This window comes from Lonchura striata, chromosome 4 (assembly GCF_046129695.1).
Source record: "Lonchura striata isolate bLonStr1 chromosome 4, bLonStr1.mat, whole genome shotgun sequence".
Classification (NCBI taxonomy): Eukaryota; Metazoa; Chordata; class Aves; order Passeriformes; family Estrildidae; genus Lonchura; species Lonchura striata.
The window spans coordinates 26551976-26572314 of record NC_134606.1 but is presented as its reverse complement, the minus strand read 5'-3'; the positions used below and the strand labels follow the sequence as shown (position 1 = coordinate 26572314).

Below are 20339 nucleotides of genomic sequence, written 5' to 3'. Positions count from 1 at the left end.
CCACAGTGTTTTTTGAAAGGCCCAATAGTAAAAGTTAATTGTAACACATTGTAGAGTATTTTGTTTCAATTTTGCTTTACTGAAGTTACCACATACATTCCTAAAGTGGTTTGATGTAGGCATGTAATGACCTTGTCTTCTCAATTGATGGTGTAGTTACATGAGATAGGTGGCTAGTGAAACATGTGACCTAATTCAAGGCTGAGAACTGGGGGAGTGGTTCTTTATGTCCAGTTCTGTTATTTTGCAGTTGGCTCAGTGTTTGCTAGCCTGTGCTGAAAAGAAGAGCTGAGAAAAGATAGTTGTGCTGGTTCCAAGGAGAACTTCTATCAGTTGAAAGCTGAGTCAGCTCTTGCAAAGCCCATTGATACCTCAGTCTCAGGATAAAGAGCAAGTTTGGAACATCCCGGGATTCCCAATGTTTTTTTCAGATCAAGAAATTTTACCTGTTGTTTTGCCATTAGCAAAGTTGCTTTTACTGTATGGTTTCTACATTCCTACCTGCAGCATCAGAGCTTGTTCTGAATGTTGTGGCCATGGAACTAAATATTCTACATTTAATTGCACTCTTTGCTGATTACAGCATGAAGTACTGGCTTTTGGAGCTCACCCTTGCTCTTTTTCTGGTGTTTGGATTATTATTGGTCATTTGACTGTTGATCAGTTACCTACTAGTTATTCTCAGGCTAAATGTTTTGATATTTTGTGCTAATTTTCTGTTGCTCTATGACTGAGGATTTTATTAGCTTCACACCAAAATTTGGTAGATCCATGTGTTGCAAGGATAAGGGTATGTTCTGGAAGATGACCTAAGTAACAAGTGTTCAGGCATCCTCCATGAATTCAGCACTTCAGTTAAATGTAAAACACTGCTGTTCCTGTAGTAATCTAAAACTTGAGCAAGCTGGGTTTTAGTAAAATCAGTAAGAATTAGTAACAGAGATTTCAGAATTTTTTCCTGATAATAATTTTTTCTTTCAGTAACAGCAAATATATAGTTTTATGTCCTTCACTTTATCCATATGTACTTAAAGGTTGCAAGTTTAAAATTATCACTAAACTAGTAAAACAGTCATTCTTATTCTTCAGTGATCTCTGGGAATTTGGTACCAGAAAGAAAGATTCCAGGAGCCAACTCTCCTGCAGGAATGAAGAATTCTGATTACTGGTTTCAGAGTATTTGTCCACTCCGTGGACTGGTTTGAGGGTCAAGATCTGGCAACGACATTTCACTCCCAAAGGAAGTAGAAGCTATTGAAGCCAGTGGGTAAATTTAAGTAGCTTCATTTTTCTTTTCTAATGCTTCTGCCGAGGATCATCTAAGCCTTCACAAAAGTTGTGCTAAATAAAAGGAAACTGTTGCACTTTAAGTATACATTTGCCTTTAGTGGTTAATGGAACGTTCACATCATCTTTCATTTTGGACATGAAGTATAGTAACTTCTGGTTTTTCTTCAAGGAATTTGGTTTGTCGAGGAAACATCTGGTTTATGTAAATGAGCAGGGAATTCGATACATGAGAAGATTATTGCAAAATAGCATCTACGTGGTCTCTGCTTCAGTCATTCAGTTACCTTTTGCAAAAATATAAACAGCTATTACATCTGTAATTGCTGTCCCTTTTTCAGTGTGCCGTGTTCATGAACATGTTTTGCTCCTGCGAATTTAAAACAAATAAAAAAAAAAAATTAGGAAGAGAGCGAAGCAGCAGCATGTCGGCAGCAGAAAGGACGCAGCAGGATTTTCCTGATGCCGAGGGCCGAGCTCAGCCTGGATCAGTTTTCCAGGCGGCTCCGCGCCCGCGGCGCTCCAACAGCGCCACCTGCAGGGCGCGGCCGTGGCCGGGGCGCTCGGGCCGCGCCGTCCGGAGCGCCGGGTGCCGCCGAGAGCCGAGAGCCTGGGGGCTGTCCCCCCGCGGGGGCTGTCCTGCCCTGGGGGCTGTCCCCCCGTGGGGCTGTCCCCCCGTGGGGCTGTCCCCCCGTGGGGCTGTCCCCCCGCGGGGGCTGTCCCCCCGTGGGGCTGTCCCCCCGTGGGGCTGTCCCCCCGTGGGGCTGTCCCCCCGTGGGGCTGTCCCCCCGCGGGGGCTGTCCCCCCGTGGGGCTGTCCCCCCGCGGGGGCTGTCCCCCCGTGGGGCTGTCCCCCCGTGGGGGCTGTCCCCCCGTGGGGCTGTCCTGCCCTGGGGGCTGTCCTGCCCTGGGGGATGTCCCCCGTGGGTGCTGTCCCGCTGCTTCGCCTCCCTCGTCCCAGATCCGGTCCCGCTGCAGCGTGTTGGGCTGCGCACTGCACGCCGGCCTGCTTCCACACCAGCGGAGAGGTCCGCGCACTTCTCTTTGCTCTTCTGCACAAAGCAAGCTAGAAATTCGCCTTTATAAATTCAAACACAGAGAAACAGTTCTTGTGTTAGAGTTTAATTATTCTCAGTTCAGCTTTGTTCTGTCTCGGCCGTGTCTTATTAAAATTATTTTGGTGGCATTTCTCTTGCATGTTTTCTGATGTGGAAAAACAAATCAAAACCCACTTATCACATGAATCATTGTTAAAGTCAGCAGTAGTCCTCTGTGTAAAATCTGCCAGTAAAAGCCGGGAGGATGGGGATTAAACCTGGAGCACATTAAATTAGTTCCAGTCTATCCCAAGCAGGCTCTGCATTGCTTGCTTAGGCAGGCAAAACGGAAACAGGCAGTTTATAACGAGGCTGGTTTAAAAACCATGGGGTTCATTTGAAAAAGATTTATATCCCTCACTTACATAAACATTACAAACGTGGGCTGCAAGCAGGAGGCAAATCTTTATCAAAATCTCTTTAAGAGCTTTTTCATTGTGAGTAAAATGGACAGCGTGTACTCTTGTTTGAAGATTCGCCAATATCTGTACACTGATCTTTTCTCAGTGCTCTTACTAATTAAACTATGACTCAGGGTAGAACAGCGAGACCACCAAGCAGTAGTTTGCTAGGGTCTGACAGAAGTGGCGATGACTGAGGTGGCAGAGGGACATTTTTTGGAGGGAGGAGAAGAGATTTTCCTGAGACTAGTTTAGGATTTTTGTAGTGGTTATTAAAAAAACAAACAAAAAAAACCAAAACAAAACAAAAAGTGAAAAAGTGAAATTTTAAAGAGAAATTACTATCTAGATTTATTTCCACCCACCCCCTTCCCATGCTGCTTTTCTTAAACAGTAGCAGAGATATTTTGTGGGGTATGTGATCTTTGCTAGGGCCTGCAGCACTTTCTGTTGGGAAGATCAAAACATTTGCTCCAGGAAAACAAGAAGTATTCTGGAATGTGAGGGTCCCAGGTGACAACTGGTTTGCTACTCACATGGTAGTGCTACTCACATGGTAACATTTCTGAGTAACTTAATTGAAATGATATTGTTTTGAAAGGTTATTTTTAGAAGGGGTAAATATACATCAGTGCAGTAAAAAAAAACTATTTCTAGTAATAATGCAGTTATTTCTAGCTGTTGCAATACCATTTTACTGCATTTAAGGTATATCATATGAGTTGTTCCGATCCTGGATTTAACAGAAAGTGCTTTTCATATTTCATTGTGATGTTAATAAATAGTGTCTAAAAGAGATTTGTAATACTAGTCTGTCTTCCAAAATATGATCCAAGACTCAGATAAATGACTTAAAGTATTTTGTTCATTATAATATATAACTAAGGTACTCTGGATTCTCTCATCAAACTAGAGTGTCTCAGACCTCTTTTTGCTTGCTGCAGTGGTGTCTCCATACGGAATATCACTTATGGCCCAGAAGTCTGATTGTCATGTCCTGAGAGAATACTGACAGATGGCTTGTTAGAAAAGTGGAGTGCTGTGGAGTGATTTAAGAATTTTCTAGTAGTTCTTTAAGAAGAAATTTTGATTTTTCTGCTGTTATAGTAGTATGAGTATGCTACAATGGTAAAGGCTGAAAGCACTCCCTTCCTGAAGTGAGCCAGATAAGAAGGAAAGAAATTATATAAAAATGCTGTATTTTCTCTTTTGTAAGAGCTGTGCAAGGGAGACTGTGCGATACACAGACATACCCATACTGGCTTTTGAAAAAAGAAGCCAGTTGATGGTGAGCTTCATCTTGTGACAACTTGATGGCTCCTGATGCTCACACTAAGTAGGTTACAGGGGGCTCAAGTCTGTCTCTGCTGGATCGGTATCAGCATACCATGACTCACAATGTAGGTGGGGGCTCTAAAGGAAATTCTTAGCTACACTGAATGTTATTTCTCATATCCAGGCCTCAGCGTCAGGCTATCAGAGCACTCAAACTCATGATTGGTAGCATGGGAAGCTGCCACTGCTTACAGGTGTAGCAAGGAGCTCACATTTGGACTTGGAGCTGAGCATTGGTCTCTAGAGGATCAGTCTAGTGCTGACAATGTGGGCCAGTATTCTTTCTTTGCTACCAAAAATCACAATAAGTAACTAACTGAAAAACATCTTGGAACCTCACTTTCTAGCACCTACAGCTGAATTTTTGGGGTTTTTCTTTCTTTATTGGATAGGTTTGGGACCTTTTTTATATTGCATATAATAACCACTTTTTTTTGCCTGTTAATGGAATCTGAATTGTGTTGTATTTCAGGACATGTTTATACTCTCCTAAAATAATTTTTAAAAAAGTAGTTAACATAGAAGTAGCTTAAGCCAGATCTGGTCTTATCTTTAAAGTGGAGTTGTTTTTTTTTTTCCCTAGTTAAAATGAAGTGGAATATACATTTGCCCACCTCTTTAGAGTGAAACTTGGAACATAAATGCTTTCTGCATGAAGCAACTAAGAAATATATATGAAATAACTGAAAACTTCTGAAGTCCTTAAATGTTTGGAATGGCATGCATGATTTAAGTGGTTTTAGATATTAGGACCAGATGTCCTGTGCTCCAGTGGTATCCCTTTGTGCAAATGGGATATTATGAGGGATAGCTATGCTGACTCAGGCGTTTGACTGAGTGGGAAGGAAATCCCAGGGGGACAAAAAGTGGGATTGTTTTTCTAGTTGTAGCTCATGCTGGACAAACGGATGGGGAGGAGGTGTGGCAGGAGCAATCCCCAGCAGCCAGGATGCCCTCACATGGCCCTTGCAGCTGGCAGTGGGAAAGCAGTTTGACATCTTTTCCATCCAGAGCAAGGGGCCAAGAGCAGAACCCCTGCTGGTGCCACCCAGCTGGCCTGGCTCCACGTGGGGCTGATGGGAATGCTGAAAGGAACCAAAAGAGGAGAGGACTTGCCACATGCCAATCCAAGGAAGGGCACGTGGGCCAAGAGGCAAAGAGCATCATGACTGACAAGCAGGTGTTGCATGTATTCTCCAGTAACGAGCACCCTAAAAATTCACATGCCCACACCAGCTCTGGCTGTGCAGTCTGCTCACTGCAGGTGAATACCAGCAGAGAAGATTCCTGCCCAGCTAGGGAGCTGAAGAAACAGTTTGTAAGTGGTTGAGTTAAATTGTGTTTGAAAGGAGAACTGTTAGCTTCCAGAGCAGGAAAGCATTTCCAAGATGGGATGAGGAGATTAAAATAGTGGGATTTCAATAGTGTTTCACGATAATTGTCATTTTGCCTATGCCTGTATTTCACTTGATATTTAATATTCTATACATCCTGAGTAGTTCTTGTTGCTCCAGTTCACACATTTATAGGGGAAAAAATGTCCTTTTCTTTGGAGTATCACTGTTCTGCCATCTGCTGCTCTCTGAAACATGATTAGTTTTTCATGGTAACAAAAAACTGGACAGGAAAATTAAAGTTTTAACCTGATACATTTCATAGGATGGAATGAGATATGGTTGTATAATTCACTTTCTTTTATTCTCCCCAAAATGAAGAGAGAAAAAAAATGTTCTTCTGTGCACAAATCATGCTGCAGTGACCATCCTCCAATGAAGATGTCCTGTGAATGAAAGATTCCTTCCACACACAAAAATGAACCAGGGATTCTTAAGTTATAAACTTAGTTATATATATGACATCTGCCTTTAATCACCATGAAAGCCTGAATCCTGCTCGAAGCATAGTGAGCCTTGTACAAGGGCTAGAAATGTCAGTACTCTATTGTGATAACATTTACTGTACTGATCAACAGCCGTGGTGCTTTGCAACAGAATGATAATCTGCCTTTATGTGTGTTGCTGTTGTGTCTCCTTCCTGTAGTTCCAGCTGGGGCTGTGGACAGAGCAGTGGGATCTCCTTTGCAAACCTCCCATGTCCATATATTTTTATGTATTATGTCTTTGTCTATCTACAAACCAAGGTGTAAAATATTTCAAATACAATGCAAAACATTTTCAAATTAGCTACTGCCTAATTTTCTCTAACAGCATATGCTGGCATCTAGTCTCATACAACCATCTCATACAAGTTGATGTTTTAAATCTTTCAAGTTTCTTGACATGTAGGAGTTTCAGTCACTAGTATTTTATTAAATTCCAGTAGTTTTTGGTGTGTGTGTTTGTCTTAGTGGTAGATTTTCACCAAGTTCCTTGGCCACTTTTTTAAAAAATAAAGGAGCAAAATAGAAGGGATAAGGAGAGTGAATACTGCTTTGCTCAGATCTGTATCCATTTCCATTGAAATAGCCAAGAGAAAGTTGAATCTCAGGGATGCTGCAAAATGGATGCAGTATGTTCTGGTCAAGACAGTACCCCTATTCAGCATATTTTATGTAAAAGTATGATCTCTAAGCATCACTAAAAGATATCAGGTCAGGTGTATGTTTGGCCCAACCTCAGCTGAAATCATTATTTGAGTGATGCTTTGGTGCAAACTGTCATTGTGGCTTGTGGCAATGTATGATTGATAGCCTGGTTGTCTGTTAATATCAAACTTGTGGGGGCAGAAGTTGACTGGATTTATTTTAAAAATTCTGATGGCAAGATAACACACTTAAACACAAAAAGCCAGAAAACAAATGTCTTTCAAAAGGACCCAAACAGTCATGCAGGGTCCAAACTATTTTTGTTTTTCATATAACGTTTTGCCTTTTACCCTCACCCCCAGCCCTCATTTTGCATTTCTGGTACCAGAGTCCACCATGGTCCAACCCATCACCAAAAGTCTGGAGGTTTTCCTGCAGCCCTGAGGAGTTTTTGGAACATTTGATGCTAGATTAACATGGTACTGAAGGAGGATGCATAAAATGAAGGTTTGAGAGAAAAGTTATGATAGAAAATGCAAGAATGTGAAGGAGAAGAACAAGATGGGTTTGTTTTGACTGTCAGTTTCCTTTTATGACTCACTGCTTACAGCCTTCACAGCATGTATTGCCTTCCTTTCTGCTGTTTCTGAAGTATTTTCCTCTCACAGTTCACAATTCCTTTCACTGCAATCAAGAATTATGCTAAACAGTTCATAGTTTAATTCACCAGATTTAATACACAGTATTCTATTCCATAAGGCCACCAAGTCTGTGCTTTCTGCTTTTTTTCTGCCCTTTCACCCTCAAAAGTCTTTGAAATGTGCACACCACAGAGAACATCATCACCAACTTGAGAACTGGAAAAGTCATAGTTTCAACTTCCCTCGTTCCTCCTGTGCCTTTCTTGACTAGATTCAAGAGCTGTCTCATACTCTGAAATTTTCTTCTACCCGAAGAGACATACATAAACTTTCTTCCTTTTGATAAAAAACTGTCTCCCACTATGAGATTTACCCTTTCAATTGTTTTGTAACTCCTTTCAATGGTATCTCTAGTTTTTCACATCCTCTTAGAAATACGGACTCTAGGACTCAGCCCGATATATAGGAACTGATCCTGACAGTGCCACATACTGTAGTAAACTGCTTTCCTACTTCTGTCCCGTGGAAACTGTGTTTTATAGTTACATTGGTGCTTTTGCCTTGGCCTTGACGTAAGTATGTTTATTACGGATTGGATCAAAAATGCAGCTGAGCTAGTTTGTTTAACAAAAAAAAGTTCACTTCTGCTCAAAAGCAGCTGCCAAGAGAAGATTAAGAGAACAGGACAAGGTTATATGATATTCTCCCTGTTCCAATCATGAGTTCTGTAACAGTTGTGGTTTCTGTGTATTTACTAATATTTGAGGGATTTTTTTCCCCCTGTGAGATTTCCCATCATCTTTGCAAGCTCAAGTAAGAATTTAGCAGCACAACAACATTTGTCAAGAAGTTCCACATCTGAGCAAATTGCTTGAGGAAATACCTCAATTTAATTTGCTCTTTAAACTGGCTCCTTACCAGCTTTGTGTACTGCCTCTTTGTTGTTGGGGTAAGACAGAGTGAGCAGTCATTCCCTACCTGCCTTCTCTGGTCCACTCATGAATTTTTAGACCTTTTCTCTATACTGAGTCATCTATTTTTCTAATCTGTGTGATTATAGCTAGTTGTCTAAGCAGTAATTCAATAATTTTCTTTGTCCTGAACATCTCCCAAATCTATCTCTTGGGACAGAATCCCCTCCTTTTGCAGGCATGATCTGCACTATTGAATGACCAAATTAGTTATACTATATTTTTCTTGATTTATACCTCTTTTATTTGTTTTCTAACCCTCTGGATTCTTATCCCTTGCTTTGTTTGTGATTGAATGCCTTCCCATTGTTTCCCTCAAAGTTGATATGAGTTTTAACCTCATAGGATACTTTGTTATCCCTGTGCCATTTTCTCAGTTTTGAACCCCTACCATCTTCTAGCAATTTTGTCAGTATTACAATACTTATAGAAACCAACTGCTTCAAAAGCCACACACAAAGAATCCTGGCAAATTCTACAGGTTTTATCTTGACTGTGCCTGTATTCCTTTTTCATTCTTCTGACACTGTTTTTGCTGTGATTGCTGCTGATTCATGTTTTTACCAAGAATGACTGTGCAAGCTAAAAATTTTGACTGAGTAGGTTGGAGTATTCGCTTTTTAACCTGCTGATGAGTCTCTTACGTTAGACATGAGATGATTTAAGTAAAATTCTCCTTATCCTTGCAGAGCTTCATCTAATAAAATCCAGACTTAATAAATATCCTTTTTTCAGTATGCTGTTGCTTCTGAGCCCCCATGAACCCATTAAAATATCTTAACATAGCTGTACATGTAGATGATCTCCAAAGAGAGAGGGAAAACCTGGACTATACTATGTAATGATACATTGCCCAACAGCATAACTTACTACAATGAGGTGATTTTGGTGCTGTGGAAGAAGAGATACCAGTGGGCATTTGAATTTTTTAAAAATGTCTAAGTCTTGCAGTACTGAGATAATGACAGAATCTGCTTGTTGTAGCAAAAGAAACAAAAAAACCTGAAGAACTTGTAAGATTAAAACGAATTTGTTGTCAAGCAGCTGTGGTCCTCAGTGAAGACAGGAGAAATGTGTTAAGAAGAAATCTTAATTATATTGTTCAAAATACAGTTTATTTTATGTCCCAAGGATATTCGTTAAAGAAAAATACTGGAATATACTACTTTGGCTGTGGGATCCAGATGAAATCCAATTGCTTAGGTCATGATCATAGGCTAGGGAGTTATTGGCAGAAAGAACTGTCCTGGGCTTTGCTTTTGTTTTGGTTTTGGGAATGATAGGGCTTGAAAAGCTTGTTTTAAATACTTGTGTTGTTATCACATATTAGCTGTTAAGTGTCAATGCTGTGTTTTTGGAATTATGCAAGACATGTTAAAAAAGTTATCTCTGACCAGAAGAACTTACAGATGTTGTGCTTTTAAAAAGTTTTATGTTGTCAGTAATTTCTTCTTGCCTTTGACTTGTCAGTGTATTCTGTAGTAACTTACCATCCTGGATAGATATTCATCAGGTATATGTCGTGTTGACTGATAGACACCAATTAAACATCTGGCCATTTGGCAGTGTATTGAAGAAGTCTTCAAATGAACAGGTGATTATTTCTATAATTTTCTTTTATCTCTTGTCAACCTTAAACTCTAGTTCATCTAAGCTTCAGGCCAGCACTGTTGTATAAGGAGGCAGTCCAATCTTGTCCTTGACAGCTATTGTGTCTCTATGGCCAAACAGCAAACCCAAGCAGAGAGCCAGTATGGTTAGAATTATTTGTTTAAATGCAGAGTCACAGAAACATTCTAGCAGGTGCAAAAGGAAGAGGCTGCTGTGGTGAGTGAAAGGTGAGAATGAAGTCTAATTGGGAGAGCATGGACATAGGATGAATGTGAATTTGTATCTTTGACAGCATGAGCCAGGTCAAAAATAGCTTCTGGAAAGCTTACTCCTTTTCTTTCATTTTTTAATAGTAAAATTTTAAGATGCTTTCTCTACAAGGGGAACCTGAAAAATGTCTCTCCAGTTTTGAGAACATAGTAATTTTGGCAATGTTCAGACTGGGTGATAAATGCAGAAGAGAGGGCAGGAGATCAATTTGGCTCTTTAGGGATATTTCATTCAAACAGAGGAATCATTAGAAGTAAATGACAGAGGAGGCAGGTCCTTGATTCTTTTACTGTTTCCTGTGTCTCTTACTAGCAGTTTAGTTCTGCACAGTTTTCTTTATATGTGTATTCTTGGTGGGTTTCTGTATCTTTTATCAAGTGAATAGACAGACGCTGCCACTAAAGAGAGGAAGATGCAGTCTCTTGGTATTGGCAGGGGCAAGTCATAAAGCTGTTTTGGTCTCCAACAAAAGGCACTTGATGTCTCTCCTGATCTTGAATGGCTTACACTTTTTTTTTTTTTTTAAACTGGAGGCAGCCATTTACTGCCAGCGTCTTACATCTCCACTCTCAGTCTGCTTGAGTTCACTCAGTGCTTTGTCTGCTTTCCCCCGAGGCCAAAGTTTGCCCATTCTCCCTTCAAGGAGAGGCTTTGTAAGCCCCTCCCCAACTGGAAACATAAGCTTGAGACTAAAAATTTACTTCCTGCAAGAGGATATATATAGATAGTGGACTTTGCTTATCTAAAATCACCTGTCTGAATAACTGTATGCTCTATATTTTGGCATTTACAGATTGAAGTGTTTCCTAATGGTGAGAGTGTGGTACTCTGAAGAACGTTTTTTTTTTGTGTGTGTTGTGTTCTGACCTGCCTAAGTCAATAATTATAATGATTTCTAGAGCTTCATATGGGGAATCATAATTTGAATAGTAAGATCATACTTAACTGATTTCTTGTGTCAAATCACTAGTCATGTGTAGGCCATTTAATAAAAACTAAATACATGAAATAATTGTTTTGCAGGGAGTACAGACATCTTCCCACCCATATGGAAATTATGTGCAACCAAGCCTTAATCTCAGCCAAACAGTGTAAAACAGCAAGTAGCAGAACTGCAGCATTTGATTTATGGGCAGCTGAGCACTGCAGGCAGCAAGGACTCCACCTTAGCTTGGCAGTGCCTGTTGTTTTCACTAAAATTACTATTGCTGCAGAAATCTATTACCATCAAAGGATCTGAGCCAATTTCACATACCCACGAGGTCCTCCTTTGGTGCCATTGCCACTTTTAGCAGTTAGAATGTTCTTGCCTCTGTCTGGACCGTGGAAAAGTTAATATGCAGTGTGGCAAAATCACAAACCACAAACAGTCAAACCCAGGTAAAACATGAAAAATCAAATAGGGCAACATTGGAAAGCTGCTTATTCCACATCTCTTTTCCCACTTAAGTTATCAGTAAAAGGAGCTGTTATTAAATAGGCCAGTCTAGGAGAATGGGGCAGCAAATTACCAAAGGGCTTGTAAGTTTTCACTTATTCTTCTGCTGGTTTTACCTGCAGCTGGGTTTTCTGGTTGTTTTTAGTTTTGGTTTTCCCCCAAAAAAATCTTCTCTTGTATAAAGCTGTTCCCATTCCAAGAAGTTCTGTTTAACTCATACAACCTCTGAAGGAATTAAGCATGTTTTCTTCCTGAACAGAAAGCCACTAGAATATTAACATACTGAGGTAGTCTTTCAAGATTTATCTCCTCCTTCCTCCTAGAATTTAAAGAAAATAAATTCCACTTGGTTGAAGTTGATTTTTGTTTTAATATTTTTAATTACGAGTTGAGGACACTAGGCTGGAAGCACAGGGGTTACAGTGCTCAGTTCTCTTCTAAGTTTTGTCACGGATGCGTGTTAATTCAAGTAAATTCTGACCCTTGTCTTCTCTTGCTCCCAAACTCACTCTTTTTTCTATTGTGAAAAATAAGTCTAATGATACACATGGCTTTAGATTCTTACAGGGTTTTTTAATACTCAACATAATGTCTCTCACAGAATTGCAAAACATTTTTTCTTGGGTTATTACACTTTCTCCTAATTCCTGTAGCTCCTATAAATAAGACTCTAAATAAGATTTTTGAAGCACAATGTCATGTTCAGCATTTAAACCCCCTGCCCCCAAATTTATTTGTACTTTCTTCACTATTATTCCATCTGCCAAAATTCAGGCCTTTTGCAAAAATCAGCAAATTGACATCAGTTTATTTATCCTTAGGGACATCAAATTATTTCACCACTTAAGTTCTAAAGATAAATAACTAAAGGTGGATGAAAGAGACAAAAAACAACAAAAATCTGTCACAAACTCTCCCTGAATTCTGGGGAATGTATGATTAGAGCATTAAAATGTCCAAACAATGCAAGCAAGCAGAAAGTGTTTGAACTTGAGCCCTTTTAGCTGGCTCTGCATTAAGCAGCATTAATGTTTTTATACAGTCTTTGGAAAGCTCTGAATTGACTTGTTTTTATTATTTTTATTGGCTCCCTTGATGATAGACAAATGGGGCCAACTTGAGGGCAACATAACCAGCAGGAAATTTGGGTCATGGGTAGTTACATTTTTAAAACTCATGTTCTAGGGCTGTTCAATCAGGGTAATTGATTGATTGTTAGGTGGTGCAGGGAGCCTCTAAATCATGAGAGGTGGCCAGATAATGACAGTCTGCCAGTGGATTTTATTTGAGGCAAATTTCCCACCCCCTGTAGAGCCATGCTCTGCAGTGAGGTTGTGAATCCCTTTTTTTTTCACGCACAGTCCAGTCCAACTGCCCTGTTTGGACAAAATAGCCTCTAAAACTTGGAAGTTCCATTTGAAGTCCTCTGTGGTGCCATTTCCCAAGAGATAAGGGGAGAAACATTCCAGAGAAGTTCATACCCCAGAAAGACCCTATGTGCATTCTGAAATTAATGGTTTATTACAGCTCTTTAATTTTTTTTCCCTCTTTCATTTTTACTTTGAAGATAAGAGGTGGCAATTGTTACTTGAAGTTGTTGAGTTTTAGCCTGTCCTACAGTAAATCACCTTGAAAGTTTAGACATGATTTTTTTTTTAATCACGTATGTTTGAAATTTTGCCAAAGATGCTGTACATGTGTAAGTTGCAGGAGCTATGAACCTCAGGCAGGAACTGCTCACTCTACTGTTCTGTACAACCATGGGCATCCTCAATGCTCCATGCCTGTGGCTAATCTGTGCATGCAAAATACAGCTTTTTCAAGAACTCATCTTGCTGGTGTAGCAGCATGCTATGCATTTAGAGATGGAGTGAAGTAGAATTTGTGTATTGGGAAGGGAGGAGGGCAATAGATGATGTGCCAGTAGATGATGTTCAGTAATACCTGGCATACATCTTGCCTCTTGATAAAAATGGATTCAGGTTAATACAGACTGAAGTTCATAATCTATTCCAGAATTACTCCACATGTGGGTTTATCTTGATTTCTTAGATTTTTAGGGCTGATTAGGCTTTTGTTCATTGCAGATGGCTTCCTTATGATAGGTGCATACCTCTGAGTTCCTTGAAGCTTTGTTTTTTCCATCTTAGCATCTGAAAGGAGCTGTACTGGCATCCAGATGAGAATTTATTTGTGTCACTTTTTCAGAAGAGCAGTGGTAATACTGAATTTAGGCAGGGCTCAGTTGAAATCCAGGAATCAAACAGCCTTGTTTCGAGGATGGCCCAGTTACCAGCACATGCCAGACCAGTGCCAAACACCATGGATTTGCTTCCTGGGTGGAGCAGTGCTTGGACATACTGTGTATGTGATTTAGTCCCTGCCCAAACACTGAGGGTGCCAACCCCTCCTGGATTTCACAGTGTTCCTTCTTGGCTCCCACATGCTTTTGACCACTGCAGCTTTGTAATTTGCTGCTTCAAGTCTGCAGTTGCACTTACTCTTAGACTTAGTGGATAGTTGGAAAATTCTTCTCCAAGGTATGTATTCAAATGGAAACATAACATTTGACCACACTGAAGTCCTAGGAAAGATGGGTCCATGGCAAAACTTGTATGTCAAGAGCAGGGTGGGGTACAAAAGTCCATGGAAGTGTAGTTTCTTATAGCACAGCCTGGAAAAAAGTTTCTTGGGGCTTAAGTAATTAATGCTTTCTTAATGATTGTGATTGTAGTGGATCACCATACATATAAAAATCACTTTATGATAAGCTTGTTAGTGTTTCTAAGACTGATAAAGAACAACTAAAAATTCAACCAGACCCCCTGAAGTTTTGTGTGGAGTAAACCAGGAGATAAAGCTTTCAGTTTCTGTGTTCTTAAAGCCATTGCATGGTTTTGCTGTTGTATAAATTTGTGTATCTTCCTAGTATGTTTGATTTGTATTTTATTTACTTATTATGAATCAATTTAAAGGGTTTATTGTTGGCTGTGGTGCCTATTTACCATGACTAGTCTGTGTGAAGTTCCTGTAGTAACAACCAAGAATAAATGTCTGCAAACTTGGCTCCTCATATTACAAGAGATTTGATGTTTCACTGTACACTATGAACTGACCCACAGGTTTTCACAGGGGGATGTTGTAGGTGATCACAGGGCAAGGGGCAGGGTACTGGTGTTGCAGGAGACCTCCTGGATGGACCTGAGCAATTGATACCACCAGGCGAGGAAGACTGTTCTTCTTTCCTCCCACACCTCCCTCCCCCTACAAGAGCAGTGTTCCTCCTGTTTGCCTTGCTGTGTTCCCACCTCTCACCTGATCCTGCTGCTGAGTTCCCACCTAAGCCAAAGCAGAAAATTAGCTTGTAGAAGTTTCATCCACAGGTGTTTGTGGGCAGTGAGGGTGGCAGTTTGATGGTACAATTAATCACTGGCCTGTTCTGAGTGGCAGAGACCTGCACAATGGATCTAAATGCTGGCCCTGCATGATGTGGATCTCAGCAAGTCAATGGAATCTGGGCTTTGAAACCCTTGCTCATGTACAAAATCAGACCTGAGGATGAAGCCTAAAATTTAGAAGAAGTGTTTGACCTTGTGCTTTGTACCATTTCTACCCATACCAAGGGATGGATGCTCTCATCATACTGGTACTTGGAGAAGATCTAATCATAAGGCTTTTCAAGTGCTAACATGCTGCTTCCCTAAGAAAAAAACTGTAGACAATTAATAAATTTGCTGCCTGAGCAGCTAATAAATCACATGACCATCTACTGACTACTGAGAATGTGAATATTGAATGATGTGCCACAGGAGTATCTCTGGTCCAACTTACAAGCATTATGGAGGCAATGTGACACAACCTTCCTTCTGTTTTCCAGACTATTGGTGAGTCAGAAATGCCCAGTGTTTTGAACCAGTTATTGCCAATGATCAAGTCTTACAACGAAAGGACAAAAGATGATTACGCCTGTGAGGACTTCCTTGTTTTGCTGGTATACATATATTCTGTGGTTGGAGAAATCAAATGTGGAAAAGAGCTTGACACAGCTGAAGAAGAGGTGAAAAGGGCCCTTGTCAAGGCAATTTGTGATGAGCCAGAGCTATCTCCTCTCTTGCAGAATATTACAGGTAAGGTTCTGCTTGTGTGGTGAGAAATTGGATGTCTGGGAACGTGTGAACTGGGAGAAGTGTATAAAAATGGCTTGACTTGTCTGTGGTGCTGAGAGTACATGAGTAAGCACAAGGATTTCCTGTAGATTTGTTCCATCTCCTGTGTTCATGTATGCCAAATGCTGACAGGCTGTCCTTGAAGAGTGCTGAGTCTGATGAAAGCTCTACAAGTTGTTCTTTTTGTTAAAAGTTTGCTAAGTTTGTGTGTTTTCATAAGGTAATCTTTTCCACAATTTCTTTCATTGATTGGTGTAAAGTTGACCCTGGGAAGTCAGAATTAATCCTGGAAACATGTTCAGTGAACCACAGTTGCTTTGTGAATATGAGGAGCTGGCTTGTCTGGCATTAAAGAAGAAATGTGTCTAAAACCAACACTGAGCTTTTTGCTGAAACAACATGAACATTAGCCTTTAAAAATACCATGCTAAGCCTTTTTTTTAGGTGAGCACTCACAGAATAGGAAGGCCCTAACCTCTTGTTGCTGGTATCACATTTTAGAAAAAAATAATTGTTAAAAACTTAATTTTAAATGAATGAGCTGTGGCTCAGGGGTGGCTTAGCATGGCAGAAGTGATCTCACTTTATCAGTTTTCTCAGTATTTAGTAATACTGAGTAGGTCATTGACCAGGTCATCTTTGAGCTGGGGAGCATATGAACATAAATCAAGATGTTGAGAGGAGCTTACAACTGAAAGCATTTGCCAAGAATTGGCCTAAGTGGGGAGTCTCAAGGGAAGTGGAATAATACTGCCGTTGGTTATTCTGGTACTATTCCCTATGGACACTTCTAATTCAAAATACAGGTGTGTTCTCACTGGTCTGCTGTTGCTTTGTATGTAAAATACTGTAGTAGTTAAAAGATTTAGGGTGGGAATGGCGTCACTCAGTCATATTTGTACTGTGGTGTTATTTTAATCCTCCTGGCCACAGTGCCCACAGTGTTCCAGGCTTCTTGTAGGCTTTTGCATTCCTGTTTTTCAGTAGGTACTGCATATCTTGTCCACCAAATGGTGCTTCCCTCACAACTTCAGTGGTTCTTCTAGTGAATGCGATGCAGTAATTTCTAAATCTCTGTTTTCGTATTTTTCCATTTCTCCGATAATCGAAGACGTTTTAAATCACAGTTTTGTCAGCTTGTCTTCATTGTGCTTCATGTAAGTACGTGAAGATTTTAAGTGTCTAAAACTTCAGCCATGTACCAAAGAAAAGCTGAAGAGAAACCCAGTACAAGTAGTTTTAGACCAAGCCCATCATTATTATGTGATGAAATTAATTGCATAACACAAAGCTGAGTCTTTACATCCTTACATATCGATGTTTTAGTCTGTGCAATCTGCACAAGTAGGTGACAGTATCACATACTTTTTTGTGTACTTATTCCTTGATACTTTTTTAGTTCTTCAGCATTTTTTGGTTTTACATCTTATTTATTTTGAGTTATCCATGGGAGAGGGCAAAGGAAAATAACATCTATTGTCATAACCAGAAATAAACATCATGTTGACAGCAAAGTATCACATGAAATTTCTAGGAATACTCCATAGGTAGTTTTCAAGCCTTTATTTATCCAACCATTTGCTTTCAGTGCTAGTGGAATTTGCTGAATTTGCAATTTGCTGTATTTGCAGTACAGTTGAATTGGGAAGACATAAAGCTTGGCCAGCCTTAGACCTACTCCTCCTTGATCTCTGTTTTGCCAGGCCTGTTCTACAGCCTGCTGCCCTCTGAACCTCAGGGAGCTTGTCTGCTACTTGAGAGGCAAAGCAAGGCAGAACTGAAGGACCATCCACAAGCTTTCCTTCAAAGGCACAGCAAAACTCTCTTTGTAGTAGGGCTGAAAGTCAGGGAATAGAGAGCAGTGACAGTTTCTCCTTTTTGTACTGTCATAGATATAGTGCCAATACATATTCTGCTACCAGCAGAACATCTATGAACTACAAACTGACTATTCCTTTTAACAGATGCAGGTTGGCATATTTTCACAAAGTCAGCACAGGTCTGCAAGTTAGCAACAGCCACGAGTCTGGACAGATCTTGTTCCAGACCTACAGCGTTCTTGCCCTCATTTTACTTTTAAGTCAGAAACAAGAAAACCTTTTTTTTGTTCTTAAGGGGCCACAAAATTTAATTGGACTAAAATAAATTTCAATAATGCTTATTCATTCATGATCAGAACAAAGTAAAATGCTCACGGTCTTTTATTTTCACCTGTCCATCAAGGTAAATAATAGGAACAATGTTAAGGGATGGATCAGGTGAGAAAACTGTGCCAATTATTGGATGGATTTGATGGATTTGAGAGACACTGCCTGCTGGCTCATTCCTCACCTCTAGGATGACGTTTCAAACCCTGTTGGAAATCCATGATTGGACAGCTTGAGTTATAGCAAGAGATAGGAAAATTTACTGTTGCCTGTAAAAAAAGGCACACAGAAGTAATAATATATAGGTTGCAAATCCAAGCACTTCAAAATTGAGAAATGCCAGTAAATAATTTTCCCATGTTACCATCATTTGACTCCTGTATACATTGTAACACAGTCCTCAATTTCATGATTATATAGTGTATTTTCTATGAGCCATGGCTGCATTCACTGTGTGGACTGAACACCACAGAGAACTAGAACAATATAGCTTCAGTTATTCTTCACATGAGAAAGCACTAATAAAGTAAGTGAGACTCTTAGGATATTTAGCAAGTAACTTTCTCTGGCTCCCAGTTTGCAGTTGATGAAGTGGATTTGTGCTCTCAGCTTTGTGAATAATTTTGGTATTTGAAGCAGAAAGTCATTAAATTACATTTTGAGGTATTAGTGATTACATGTCTTTGAACAGAGGGGACTTTATGCTCTGCTTCCTGATACACCTGGTGCCTGATGTTTTAGCTTGGGCCCAACACTGTACTAAGGCTCTGTGGTTGATTTAAATTGAAATTTAAATTAACTGTGGCTCTTAACTGCTGCCTCAGTCATTTGCTTTCTTCTTTTCTGCAAAGCATGAAAGTTGTGCAGTCTTGACAAGTACACGTTTTTCTTGGTTTTATTTGTTGTTCCCATAGAGTCACTTGAGAAATTCAATGCAAAACCTTTTAAAAGAAGACTTGTCTTTTGAGATCAAATTATCAGCCAAAGCATTAGTCAGGTTTGTATGGGTTATCTTTTATTCCTGTTATATTTGTTAAACGAAAACTTATTGATGCTTGTATGAGTGTATGCCTATAGGAAATCTCCAGTTATGTGACTATCTCACAGAGCTAGTGCAAATCTCCCCCAAAAGAGGCAGCCCACAGGTGCACAGGGCATATTTGTGCTATTTGGTGTTACCTAGTGAAACTGGACTAGTATTTCCAGCAGTGCAAAGAAAGGAATTGTCAGAGACAGGGCCTGTCTGTCCCGTTGGGCACACTAGGTTTCCCTAAGGTGCTCTAGGTTACAGCCCTCTGCAGAATATGTTAAAGATGCAGCACTTGCACAGGCTTTTATTGTGTAAAAAGCACAAGCCCTTCCAATTTCCTGGCTGTTGAGTGTTAGGATACTCAACCTTACTATTGCCTGAACATATGTTTTCCCAAATATTTGTACAATAGAATTCTTCATTTATGTAACACCTTGTTTCATTGAAGCACTAAAAAACATCCTGGAACTGTGAAGTAAAATGAAAATGAAGTGCATTAATCACACATTGAATTTGAAGAAATACAATACTAATTTTTGCATGCATAGTAATATAAAAGTACATTAGCAGTGTCTTGTTTGATGGAACTGTTAAATAATAACTGTAGTGCTAGAGTATCCTAATGCCTTGGGTAATAAAACTAAATGTAACAGTTCCATGATTTCTCCTGGGTGTAATTTATCTCAAACATATGTTCTTCATCACTGATTCCAGCAGAATGTTACAAATTGGAGGGGAAAAAGAATAGACCAGAGCATAATGGAAAATGATGCTTTTCCCAGAATTCTAGGTTTAGGAGCCTTAGGGTGGGGCTTTTTGGCAGCTGTTTGAAAAAAAAACAAAACCAACGCTGCAAAATAGCATATTTATTTTATCATCTTATCTGTTCATCTAGTTTTCTAAATGTCTATGAAGGGCTGTGTGCAAATGCAAACATCTGCAAAAGTAATGCTAATAGAGCCACAAAACAATAAAAGTCTATTTTTTCAGCTGTGCCATTCTCTTTTTCTTCTGCAAGTCTCTGTGGGATCTGTGTAGAGCAGATCTGCCTTCCATGGTGTGCTCTGAGACCCCAGCCCAGCCACAGCACAGGCAGCTGGCTGTGCTGCCCATGTGCAGTAACTCACCTGGTAGGGCTGTATCAATTATATCCTCTTGAGCACAGGTGTAATAGGAATAAAATTCCTCTTTTGTGCCAGGAACTTTTTTTGTGACAGGAATTTTTAATCACAAAGTGGATTTCTGGACCTTTCTCTTGCTTTTTCTAAACTCTGTATGTTATATAATGCAGGGGGGAAAAGCAAACTGAGGACTCTTTAAGTAAAGACCAAAGTGGAAATGCAGAGTTCTTTAGTGTCTAGAGTCTTGCATAAAGGAAATACAAGCTGTCTGAAGCCTATACTGTACCCTTTTTGACCTGTG

At 39.9% G+C, this 20339-nt stretch overlaps 1 protein-coding gene across 1 annotated transcript in view; it reads left to right on the top strand.

Annotated features, from left to right (window-relative positions):
* The window catches only part of SCFD2 (sec1 family domain containing 2), a 189024-nt gene that overhangs the window by 64532 nt on the left and 104153 nt on the right, over positions 1–20339 (top strand). The window contains exon 5 of the mRNA XM_021555815.2: positions 15452–15701. Within this exon, the coding sequence (XP_021411490.2) occupies positions 15452–15701 (250 nt within the window). The remainder of the gene's footprint in view (positions 1–15451; positions 15702–20339) is intronic.